General features: G+C 34.9%; 1 protein-coding gene and 1 long non-coding RNA gene across 2 annotated transcripts; one reads left to right on the top strand and one right to left on the bottom strand.

The window, feature by feature from the left end:
* Positions 1 to 4,099, top strand: LOC133516998 (uncharacterized). Its single transcript, XR_009799313.1, has 2 exons — positions 1 to 397; positions 478 to 4,099. It is a non-coding gene; the product is annotated as an uncharacterized LOC133516998 (long non-coding RNA).
* A 1,366-nt stretch (positions 4,100 to 5,465) lies between these two features.
* Positions 5,466 to 13,548, bottom strand: LOC133516997 (transmembrane reductase CYB561D2-like). The gene is made up of 2 exons (XM_061850100.1): positions 13,001 to 13,548; positions 5,466 to 10,054 (listed from the first exon to the last, which is right to left on the bottom strand). The coding sequence occupies exons 1-2, from the start codon at positions 13,217 to 13,219 to the stop codon at positions 9,542 to 9,544; spliced, it is 732 nt and encodes a 243-aa protein (XP_061706084.1). The 5' UTR covers positions 13,220 to 13,548; the 3' UTR covers positions 5,466 to 9,541.
* Positions 13,549 to 13,992: the final 444 nt, after the last annotated feature.

The raw sequence follows: 13,992 nt of genomic DNA on the forward strand, positions 1-13,992 counted from the left end.
CAAAAAATAAGTAGAGGATGGTGTAGAAACAAATGGTTATATTTGTGATACCTAGTCATCTTACGTCATCTCCTATATTAATAATTCCGTCGAGGGGTACGGTAGCGCGAATGAAAGGATACTCAAATGAAAGATCGTAAAAAAAATATGAGTATTGAATCGACGACATAATTTGGCAAAATTTGGTTTGTCGCGTATTTTGCATTTAAAAGTGTTTATGTGTTGAATTCGGAAATTGCACTATGTTTGCGTCCCGCTTCTTGGCCAGGTTAGCTGGCAGCGTCTAGGTCTCAAAAAAACTATTTTTAAAGAACGACTACTGTCTGTGTATAAGCCTCAACATCAATTGCTTCCACATCGAAGAGCTCCTGGGATCGATTTGTTTGATGACTTTAAGGTATGACAATGATAATTATTTGCATAAAGCTTTGTTTCAAATGGATATGTATATACTACATAAAGTAATTTTCTTTTAAGGTCACTTATGAAAACATTGAAAAGCTGGAGGAATCAATTATTGCTACTTCAGTGTGGCTGCCACCAGTTCGGCACTGACATAAACGCGTATATGTCAGTTTTGACACTGTCACTGACTCATGGTACGGGTACTGAAGGGGAGGAAGAGCACGAGGATTGAGAACAAACGAAAATTAATATTTGTCATCAGTTTCGCAGGCGGCAGCGGATATTGAGTCATAACACAGCTGTTTCAGTTGTTTGGCCGACGTCTCTTTATTGACTGCCTGGACATTACAGTTAAGACGCTTACATGTTAAAATCCCTATATCTATACATACCATACTACATCTCGGGGGTAAAAAAGAAAAAAGTTACCATTTTTTTTTATTTTAGTCTTGTTTGATAATGTTATGATAATCACTTATTTTTCTTCCAGTTTGGAGTTTGTTGTTCCCATATTTTATTTGTTTTTTTCCCGACGATTTGATATAGGTAAGCAGGTAGGTAAGTAGGTAAATCATAGCACGAATATTTTCACGAGTTCCATTCTTGCAGCGAGATGACATTTAAATTTTAAAAAACAAAACACTAGCGTTAATAAGAAAGAAAAAATATACCGGCCAGTACTTAAAAAAGTTCAAATTTTACCATGGAGGTCAAATATACTATTTAAGAAGATTGTAATCCCGGTTTCCGGATATATAAATAGCAGCCCTCGTACTTATTCCTTTTGAAATTATGAAGTAGAGTAGCATACCTCGAAATTGAATATTATGATTATTTGCCTACTATTTGATTTGTCAATAATTATGACTAAAAATGATGATGTTGAAATTGTTTTTCTTTAGGCTAGTCGATATTGAACCTGCCTACTATGTAGACACGGTCTCGAATTTTGATAAAGGCATTCGTTAATGTATGTAACAATTAACGGTCAATTAGAATTGCTATAATTACACAATTATTATAATACTATTCGCTTGCTCAGGACTCAAAGTTGGAACTTAGAGCTCGAAACAAAAACTAACCTGTTTTAACTATCCTGCAATAGCTACCTCCGCGAGTTACGGGAGAGAGCAACGATGCCCTATTGTCGGTCGTAACATGTGATTATTGAATGCATCGTGGAGAGCTTATAATATTAATATAATTAGTGTATGTAACTGTATACATAATTAGCGTATATACACTCGTGTGATCTTTTTCTGGAACTCACTTTGTTCATTTCATGAGCCTACACTCGTATTTGAATGCCTGTTATTATGTAGCAGTCACATAAACTACAATTAAATGTCTTTCTGGTTCAGTGTTTTATCAATGTGCACGTACAGTCACGCTCCGTGATTGTTGAGCCATAGAGATAGTGGTTCTAGCTAAATTGGGCATTCAATACCGTAAGTATAAGACTGCAACAATTTTAACAAATTTAAAAATAAATTACGCGAGTATGTAATTAATAACGTCTATGTCCAGCCCTGGGCGTTGCAGCTCGGAAACAAGGAATTATTATCGATAAACTGGTTACCATTGTATTGATGGCCACATGTATACCAAATTGAACTTAAAGTGTAGGTAATTAGGATCGTTCTGTTTTTAATATGTATTTGTGTTACTTATTCTCTAAAATGAACTTGTACTGTATTTTATGTGCAAGTCTCTGGCCTTTAATAGTGCTACCTGCAGTGTGCTACTATTAATTATTGTGACAAAAACGTCTTAGTCTAATTAGTCATTGTTTTTGTTTGTTTTGTATAACTTGCGATGCTCACTGATTTTGATTTAATATATATTCTCATTAAGTGAAAAATAAAATTTCTTTTGAGAAATAAAGTTCTTTAAACATAAGTATTGAACAACCAGTTTAGCTAGGACCCTATAGATTACTAGGTTTTTAACCGATTTTCGGTTTCGAGTTCCGAGTTTAACCGATACTCGGCTATCGGTTATTTTGCATTCCCTAGTTGCGACCAATCGCAAGCGTGATGCGAACTCATCAACCAATCGCGTTGAAGCATTCCAACGAGACACACCAAACGAAAATGATGGGTCGGAATTGGGCTTAGCACGCACTGCGGTTTTTTTCTTGCGGTTGCGGTCTGGCCGAAAACGCCGAACCGCGGAGGAACTCGCACTGCGGTTGCGTTTCCGCGGTTTTCACGTTCAGTATGACAATGGATTTCCTCAGAGCAGTATGTGTTGTGGCCTTAGTTTTAAGAAATAAAAAAAATAGAAAACGTCTTCGCCAATATAAGTACTGGGTGCATCCTCTAACAGATCAAAGATATTTGAAGGCATACCGGCAACGCTTCACTTTCGACCGGCAACGAACTTTCGGACTCCGACGACATAATGCAGCGCACAACACACACCTCACTGCTCCGCTCTCTGAGCCGAACTGACGAAAAAACCGCTTTTTGGGAACCGCAGTGGGGGCGCTGCCGTACATGAAGTATGGGATACATAAAAACGCGCGGTTGCAAACCGCGAATCAAAATGTAGCAAGTTGCGTTTTTAAAATCAGTCACTGAAATAAATCGCAAGTGCGTGCGCTTATAAAGAATGCCGTACGTTACATTTTTTGCGGTAGCGGAACCGCTTTTTAAAAACCGCAGTGCGTGCTAAGCCTTATACGAACGTGCCTATCTTAACTTTTGAAATCTTTGGGCGATACAGCGTACCCGGTTTTTACGAGTAAATATTTGGTTGTATAATACAAAACTATATTTATCCTTGCATAAACATTTAATCAGTATTCGTACATTTAATATATTCATTAACGATATACAACTACATGCTGATATATAAGTCTACATATATGTATAATATTGGAACATTGCTACATTAATTACTTCATAATAAAAATCCAAAAATATTGTATTACCTACGAGTGTTCTTTTGACTCTATTTCAAAATAAATTCACATGTACGGTACGCCAGACCGATTTACAAATATAAAATATTATGTATACCCAAAATTAATGATTGTATTCATAACAACAGCGAAAAATTCTAATATGTACATGGAATTCCCATAAGTTATATTAAATTGTATTATCATGTAGCTACCAACATGCAGCCAGCGGCCTGAAGACTGATAGTTTCCTTTCCATACAACACCGCGTGCATTAGGTACCTGGTTAATTTATTTTTGGGCTATAAAAATGATAGCTAGCTTGGTGCGTGTGGCCACTGTGACCTTTTTAAAGGTGGCCTTTTTAAGGCGTACGTGGGACCCTAAAATTTTTCGAGGGACTCAGATGCTTTAGTTTGACCCTAATTTAACCACCGCCCTGTAATACTCGTATTCCGTCTTGGAAGATAAAAATAGCAGAAATGTCAGTTCACACGCAAATCAAAAATGCAAGAATAATAAATAACTTTCGTGTAAAATAATGATGAGACGATTTATCAGTTTTGACAGTCTTCATTGCCTCTGCTACAAACTTAAATGTTCGGATCTAAGACTAAATATGCTTCGGTACAACATGTAGGGTTAAATATTTGTTTCTGTGCTATTATTTATGTAAGTATTACATACGTAGATTATAGGTAGTTATGTATTTGGCACAATATAAATTCTAATTATAGTATAATTAAAGTATACTTATATTAATTATATGCTCGTTTTCAGCAATTAAAACTTACTCATTTGCTACCGTAAATCAATTTAAAACTATTAACAATACAACAACTGGTAGCCCTTGAACTAATATAAAATAATTAAAAAAGCACCAAAATAATTCTTACAGACCTAAAGATATTAAATACGGTTACCTATATATGGTATCCTATAAAATTTGGTTCAATAAACAACGATATTTATTTATACTTTAATGAGTCATATGACTAGAAATGTAAAATTGTTATTGAAATGTAAAATTATTATAGAAGTTCTCTAAAAGTCTACGTGTTACTGGTAAAAGCGATAGCCAAACAAATGGGCAATAATAAAGTAAACTTTTTATTATAAAAAAATATATAAATATAAAATTAAATTATATAAAAATATTAAATAATTATATTATATTATAATATAAAAATATTAAATATAATATAAATTATACTCATATCTTTCTTTTGGGTGCTAATACAAACGTAAGACAAAGACTGTATGATTCTCTCCGTCAGCTGTCTGTGTTTGAAATGAGACAGTCCTGGGCCAAAGCCAAACTATAAGTCATCATAGCTAGAGTCTGTGCGGAAAGAGAAGAGTCATTCCACGACTCTTCTCTTTTCGAACAGACTATACCTACTTATATTTTAGCAAACCCACTTTGTCAATAGAATAAGCGGCTAGTTTTTTTAAATTTGTTTTACTGACGGAAATGACGTACCTACCAAACTATATTAAGACGAAGCTGTGCGAGTGTTAAGTAAACGTCATAATTCCATAGATGTTTGACGTTTAAATTAACACTTGCACTGACTATTAAAATATTACACATTTTATAAACAAAAATACATTGACAGTTAGGTGTTTAATTACTTATATGGTGTATTTTACCAGCAGGCATAATTAAAAGTAGAACATATTGCATTACTTAGTGAAAAAACTATAACAAAAAATAAATACAAATATTTATACGAGTAGATATAAAATCATTTTGTACGTATTGATGTGATCATTCCCACAATGCGATGAGTTTTCATTTGAAATTTTTTTGAAATCTGTTTAATTACTTATATGGTGTTTACCAGCAGGCATAATTAAAAGTAGAACATATTGCATTACTTAGTGAAAAAACTATAACAAAAAAATAAATACAAATATTTATACGAGTATATAAAAAATCATTTTGTACGTATTGATGTGATCATTCCCACAATGCGATGAGATTTCATTTGAAATTAATTATAATTGTACTAGGTACAGTCAGCCAAGAAAGTGGTTTACCACTTTTCGAGTCTATTTGTCAAGTAATAGAGTCGAAAAGTGATAAACCACTTTCTTGGCTGACTGTACATATGTTTGGAAAAACAAAAAGGAAAGGACAAAACCAATATCATTAAAATAAGTACTTTTTTAATAAGATCATTTTAAGACTAGTTTGTAAATAAATTACAAAGATCGACCATGTCATATGCAACAGTTAAAGAACCCAACTGGGTTTAGGCTTTGCCAGCAATTTTAAAATACCCTGATAAATATCCCACCGAGACGAATCTATTAAGAACAGATTGAGAATGACACCTTATACATTGTAATCAATGAAACGGGGTTATTGCCACTAGTAGGTAACTAGTTACCCCTCCCAGTAGTTACCACTGGTTACAACTTGGTGGTAACTAGTGGGAATGACCCATGAAACGGTGTAGACTGTACGCCGTGCGTAAATATGAAAGATACACGGTGCCCTATTGATTTTCCGACAAAAAATACGCCGATTTTCGATTCGCCGACAACGATTCGCAGACGGGTTCTTTGGCCGAGTAACGATTGGCAGAATGTCATTACGCATAATAGTCGTTTGCACGAGTAGTCAATACGCAGAACATTGATACGTATATTTACTTTTCGTAGAATAATCATTTAGTAACTCTCACAATTACCCGAGAAACTATTGGTCGAAACCCAATAGGTCGAATAATCATTTGGCATTATTGATTAGCAAAACTTCCCTCTTATTTATGGCTAGACTAGGACATGATTAGCCTACACAACAACTTTTAGTTTGAGTCAGATAAATATGGTTTTGACACATTTAATTATATACTTATTTTCACTAGCACAAATGACCATAAAATCTTAGGGATCTCGGATCGGCTCTAACGATTTCGATGAAATTTGCTATATGGGGTTTTTCGGGGGGCGATCTAGTTAGGTCGTATCCCTGGAAAAACACGCACTTTTATATATTTTCCGAGCAAGGCTGGGTCTCCCAGATATTAAAAACCTATATTGCATATTAGGTACGATGGCCCATACTGTTAACTGTCCATCGGTGGACCTTATTACAAAAGGCATAAGGTTAACCGGTGGACAGTTAAGAGTGTTGCTGTTTGTACAATATCTATGCTTTTGTTCATATTTAAGTAAAAAAATGATTCAAACCTAAACTGTGCTTAACGCATATAGGTACTTAATACATAGTGTCACGCAAAATAGGCGTCAGTCGTCGAGTTACGGAAAATCGCTCATATACAATACAAAAACAATACTTAACAATACAATAGGTACTTAAAAAAGGATAATATTTTATTTCATCCTTTTTGAAGTCGTTTTCCTTTTTTTTGTAAAAAGAATTATTTCGAAAATAACGATGTATGAAATGTGAAACGTTAATCGAATAAACATTCCTTAAACGAAAAGATTACTCTGCTAAATGAAAATCTTCCTATAATAGTTCTGCTAATTTACACAGAAGCGAACTGAACTGTATGTGAACCAAGAGTCTGCGTAACGTTAGTCGACCAAAAGTTACATCTACAAATGAATCACTCTGCGAAACGATATTCGGCGAATCGTTGTCTGCGAATCGATAATCTGCGAATTCATTTTCAGAGAATCATTAGGCACCCCTTTCGTCGCAAACATCGCGCGGCGCGTCGTCGTGTCCTCTGTTTCCTTATAATTTCGTGGCTTTACGCCCCTCTTAAGTTTTATGAATTACCGGTACATGGCGTGCCCGGTTGATAGTTTAAAAAATAATTACTTAATTAGACATGTATTTGGCAAGATAATCCAGTATAGGTATTATAGAAACTTAATAGTGTAATATCATTACAATAGGAAAGCAAGAGCGGGCAATAAGCAATAACATAACTAAGTTGGATAGCTTCACCTTACTTTACTTGTACGGAAACATTTGTAGTTTTTAAAAGTAGCGCCAGACCACGGTGACCCATACCCTGAGCCATGTCAATAACTTCTAAAATATACATATTTATGGTATCTTTGAAATATGGATTTTTCTGTTTGCTTGCAACGCGTATGTATCTAGAATTTCAGTTTAATTACTATATTGCACTGATAACTTGTAAACCAAAATTGAATATTCTAGGCTCTATTTTCATTTTAAAAAATGTGTTTATAATTTTTTATCTGAATATACCTTATAGAAATAGTTAACTCAATGGATACGTACGTTATTATGTCAAATTATGTTTAAATCAGAATTTCTTCAGGACTCACATGTGACTCACTAGCCCTGCGGAACTGTTTGAGCATGATCCATAAGCTGAGTCGCTGGCCCTGAACGGGTTAATAATGTATGAAGGTACGGAACGCTCAAATAAGCGTGGCCCGACACGCTATTAACCGTTATTTAAAATCTTTAGATTTTTAATTTAACTCAATTTTTTTTTCATTGGGTACCAATGTACACATTTTTATCTGTTGGTCCTTAAAATTCTTTAACACAGATAGCGCTGCAGTAAATTGCTGATTCCAACTGACAGGTGAGATTTTGTACGCTAGTGGGAAATACCCTTAAGAGTACATTTGTTTGTTAATATTTACTTATAATACTTTGGGGGCTTAACATATAATATTCTTATACTAATTACTCACATGTACGAGCGAATAAAATGGTTCGCTGTTATAGTCCTGAGGACTTACTACGACATCAAATATCGAAATTTTGTTTTATGCTTCTCTATCACTCTTGCAAATTCGAGCATTAGTGAGGCAAATAGACGAACTGATGACAATAATGGTCCTTGCTAATAAATGACTCCTTAGGATGTTACAGCCCTGAGGCTTACCGCGGACCACTTCATTCGTTCGTCCATCCGACTCTATCGCTTCGTTTTTTTTTTAATTCATAATAGGCCCTTAGTTATGTGCTTATATGTCAGTTGAAACTAATTCTTAAAGCGCCATCTGTACTGAGTAATTAACAGTATCAACCCCATTAGATTAACTACTAAAATATGATACATTGAACTAATTATGCTTAATAATATAGGTAAAATTGTAAAGTTTGTATTTAAAATATCTTTTTAAAACGTTAATTGTAACATATAAGCACCTACATTTTTATAATTAATAATAAGGTTTTGTAATGTGATTTTACTTTGTGCTATAAACAAGGTCAAGATTAACATTGAGCCCTATTTGCGACCAGAGAACATCCTGATGTAAAAAATAAGTCGTTTGACCAAAAAATGTCCTATTAATATTTTCTAAATAATGCATATTTTATAGGTACCTAATACGGTATATTTTTAAATGTAACATGATTTATTGTTGTAAATATAGCATATAACAAAATATAATCCATCGTTTTACTGGTAGGTAATATCGAATAACAAATGAAATAGTACATAACATAAATAAAATGCTTCTCCTAGCGATATAATATGTATAATTCGCGATTATACCTACACTTAAAATTGTATTTAGTAAGTGCAACGGTGCAAGATATGTTGTTGGACCAATTAAAAGAGTCGATTTTGTGTATAAGAATCATTGCATGTATAAGAATACAAGACAATAAAGTTTAAGAAAATATTATGAAATATACTTGATGATTGTATAAAATTAAAATTCCATTAAGTATAAATTAAGTTTGGTACCTATCTATAACTTAAGTGAGCGCGGAAACGAGAGCAATAAATGCCAATTTGAATGATGCAAGGCTAAAGCAACACGTATCTACATACATACCTACACAAATGTCCCATAAACCAACAATGATATAATTATGTAGATAGTTCGTCCCTTTCTCTTATAGAGACTGGAAAACAACTTATCTTAATTTACTTAAAGAGATCAAACATAAAAGGACGAAGGATACTATTAATAAGTTTGAAACCACTTTATTTAGCGGTCAGCCGAATTCTGGATATAAGGCATTTACTAAATTTTAACTTTCAGGTTAAACACTTAGTTCGAATATGCTTACAAAATATTAAACTTTTACTTATAACCCATATAAGTTATATCCATCTTACTAGCTGCTATACTAACTGCATACTCGTTGGTTCATGGGTCATGAGATATCCAATAGGGAATTGGCGGTCTTCACACAGGCGCCGCAACGAACAAGGTGGCGCTATGAATGTATATAGTGACGTTGGTTGCAGTGGCAGTGTGATAACCACCATATGGATAGACTTTTGTTTAGACTTCAAGTATGAGTTAATTCCCGTTTTCAATTCTTTCCATCAGACGGAAGTATACTTTTAAGCATGGACGCAATATTGTGAAGAGCATGACAATCAATATTAATGTCAAGTTGGAGTACCGCAATATTTCTCCAAATGTCCACCAGTTGGAATAGAAGCCGAGTATTATTGCCACGCTGCCAAGCACAATAGTTAGGAGCCCGAAAGAGGCATGCAAGAGTTTGGTATAAATAGGGGCCAAGTAATTTTTCAACTTAAGACTGTACAGGGCTCCAAGACCTCCACTCATGGTTACCAACATAAAAATTAAGGCAGTTAATCCAAATTTAGAATGCAAGGTCTGAAAGTGGGGCTTGTCATGAATAATTTTATTGGAAAGTATACAAAGGAACGCGATTAAGATCAGTATCCCAGCTCCGACCTGCAACACCCAGTGGCGCGCGCTGCGCAGACGAATGGGCATCCATTCTGTAGCAAGATCACCAGGTGTGATTGCGTTCACAGCCGATGTCATGAAGACTGTCCACTGTAAAGTTAAAAAAAAATATAATTATGTCTGTGCTTTTAGATTTCCTTAGCCAAAATGGCTAAAACAATCCCATATAGTTTCATTACGTTCGTCCCTCTCTTTGTCCGTATGTCACAACCATTGTTCTCGGAAATAATGCGATGTAGGTTATGTTAGGTGCATTAGGATTATTCCGATAGATTTTTTGGTGACTAAAGAAATATTTGTCATTAGTATCAAATTGAAAGTCAATAGTAATGATTGTTGTCTTAAAATTGTTGCCATAATAGTTTAATTAGATATGATATATTGATCAATACAATGGCTATGAAATTCATGTAATATTACGAGCTCAGCTACATAGGTACTCTATGTCCAGGCTTATGTTATTAGTGTTTCGAGATTCCTAAATTACCCCCGTTATGGAATAATCCCAATAGTCCCATTGTGGATATAGATATATACACTACTGACCAATTATATCCCCAAATAACTAACGGACAGTTTTCTTTCCTTTTTATTGAACCGCACCAGAGTTGGAAACAAAATATTTTACAACATGCATGGTCACTCAACAATTACAATACTTCCGTCTAATACCACTAAGGTCCGACCGAGAACGCTTTTTTTGTCTCGGCCGAGACCGAGACCGAGATTCAATGGGATTCTCGGCCGAGACCGAGAATTTATAAAATAGGTAAAAAAATACGAATTTTACACTAAAAATGTTTTTATAATCGAAATTCGACGATTTATCAGAAATAAGTTATCATAATCAATTCGTAGCGCTATTAAATAGTATTTTTAGGGCTCCGTAGCCAAAATAGCAAAAATGGAACCCTAATGGTCTGGAGAAATAATGGTCTGTGGGCAGCCATTTTACTCAAAAACTATACGATATATTTTATAACCAATTTTTGGAACGTAGGTGTAGATGTATTATGTAAGTCGCTGTCGCTTGTTAGTTTCGAAAAAAAAATGTCAAATATATTTTCAAATATCCATATAAATGTAACTAAAATTTAAAAAAAGCATTTGGCTTCTTGGCAAAAGGTCTTTGAAAATACATAAAGTTTGCTAAAAACGATTTTTTAATTAAGTAAATACTTTTGGACATAATCGCTCCAAAAAAAAAAGTGTGATCCCCTCTAACTTTTGAACCAGGAGAGCAAAACCATTTAAAAATATCTAAATAAAAAAGCTTTATAAGCAAATATTTTTTCAGGAAAATTATTAAGCTTAAGGTCGGTTAAGCCATTTAAGAGTTATAAAAAAAAACTGGTCTTCTTATTAAAACGATGGAAGTGCCACTAACATACGCTCTTTTGCTTGTACGGCTTTTTTGTAATGTATGAAGGTACGGAACCTTCCATTGTGCGTGGTCCGACACGTACTTGGCCGGTTTTTTCAGAATGGATGTAAGTACACAAAAAGAGGTACAATAACAATAATCAAAATAAAGAGTTTTATATTCCAAAATGCTTTGCTTTTCCCGTTAACACAAATATATTTACTATCAAAATATCCAGTGTTATCTTCCACTCACAACAAGTTAATCTAAGTTACATCCCGATAACAATATAAACTCATTTATTCATCAATAACAACATCCACAAAACAAAAAGACTCAAATGAACAAGTCATTACTTGCAATGCAACCGCGCCTATCCAATCCCAACACTTAGTATTTGATAAGTAATTGGCTTAAGATGTACGAAAACAATCAAAATCATAAAAAACGTCATACCAACCGGGCGATGCAACCAACGGGTGGCTTAGACCCGGCGTTCGTGCGCGGAAAACTCAAATTTACCAATGATAACTCATTGCCTAGTCTCGGTCTCGGCAAGAATCTCGGCCGATTTTTGGCCGAGAGCCGAGACCTTGATCTCGGCTCGATTTTTGGCCGAGAATGCCGAGACCGAGACCGAGATCTTGGTCGGACTTTAAATACCACCATACAAATTCTGAGGTATTGGTATGGAAATCAGGTCAATAGTGTTAGATAGTCAGGTATTTTATCAGACCCGTACAGGTGGGAGTGTGGGGTGAGGCAGGGGGGTTTGACCTCTCCCATACTTTTTAACCTCTATATAAAGCTAAACCCTAACCTAACCCTTATTATAAGCATCTCGAGGCGCTTGGCAAAACAAAGCGGCTGCCATATTGACACAGTTTGTATGAATAATTTAAGTTACGCCAATGATATGGTTTTGTTGAATGCATCGGCTTGTTGTTGTTGCTGTTGAATGGTGACTACCATTCAACAGCTTTAGAAAGGGTGATGTCTTTTAAATATTTAGGCCATGTTGTCACCTCAGACTTAAAAGATAACATGGATATTGAGTGCGAATGAAGGGCCCTGTCATAAGTTTGCATGCTGTACTAGGGAGGTGAAATTAAGTCTTTTTAGAGCATATTGCACCTCCCTGTATCCCTGTGCACCTTATGGACATACTACACGCAGCAGGCCTACGGGGCCCTCCAGGTCCAATATACCACCCCCAACCCAATCCTGCGTTCGATTACGGAGAGGTTTGACTGCCCATATTTGAGACATTGTGATGATATGCATGTTTTTAAAAGTACTTATTATGTCTAGCCACTAATTAGGTACTTCTAAAAACCTGTCATAAGTAATTATTTAGTGATAAGGTTTTACATATTGCCATAGCTATAAGTGTATACTAACATATTTATGAGTCTAAAAGTTACTTGAATTAAATGATTAAAATAATACTAATACTAATAATGTTAAATGTTATCAGAGTCAAAGGGCCTCTCATCAAAAATATGCAATATGCAGTTAGTTAACTTTTTACAACCCAATTGTGTTATGATAAATTGATAAGTAAAGAAAACCTTTTTGCATATACTGTTTAGTATTTAATTTTGAGGTGAAGTAATTATAACTCCGTGGGTACTCTAAAACACGAGATTACCCCATTCATTCGTGAAACTTACCCCAAGAGCCATCAAAATCGGATGGAGAGCAAACAAGATTGACTCTTCTTTGGCGATACAGCAGTAGATGATGATTGCCACGAGCACTACAGCACTCAAGTTGCTTATAAGATTCATGTAGCTAACCCTGCTGGGCATGTTAGAGCCAATGAGGCGAGACTGCTCAGAGTTTGTGTTGTCTTGCGCTGGCATTTCGGTTTCACCATCAAGTTTCTCCATTCAAAAACTGGTGACGTAATTAGTTTTTTTTTGTATACTTTATTAATTTTAGAAGCTCAGTAATTACTGATTTCAGTTCTATAGGCGTATCCTGCGGCGAGTTTGCAAATTAAAAATGATACTTTGAAATTATTGACGAGTGACGACAACAAGGCGATGTGAAAGTGACAATTGAGTTGACATTGACATTGGCAACTATGAGCAATATTTTTCTGATTATAAGATCGTGATGACGTTCTATAATATGTGCATTTGTTAAACAATAAATATTAGGGTATCTAACAAACAGAACTAGAGCAAAGTGCCAATTACATCCACACTTTATGAGGGAGTCGATTTCGGGCCTGAGAACGATATTTTTCCGATGCACCAAATATCAGCATATCGTTTACAATATTTGAAATGTGAATCCAGGCCATAATTATTTTAAAAAAAAGTTGAAATGAGGATAAATGTTTTATATGCACAAATATCAAAACATTGAACATTTTTGGCAATTAATTACAAAGTATTTTTTACATTGCAAATATTGTTAACATAACAATGCGCTGATATTACGTGAAACGAAATCGATTATTAGGCCCGAAATCGGAACTGATTTTGGGCCCGAAATCGGGAAATTTGGATATAATTGGCGCTAAAGCACTTCAGAGGGCCTACCGCGAGCACCGAAGTTTACAATATGCGGGCATTTTTCTCTGTCACAGATTATTACAGTGCCAATTCCACAACACTTCCCGATGTCGGGCCTGATAATCGTTTTCCGTTTCACG

Source organism: Cydia pomonella, chromosome 4 (genome assembly GCF_033807575.1).
Source record: "Cydia pomonella isolate Wapato2018A chromosome 4, ilCydPomo1, whole genome shotgun sequence".
NCBI lineage: Eukaryota > Metazoa > Arthropoda > Insecta > Lepidoptera > Tortricidae > Cydia > Cydia pomonella.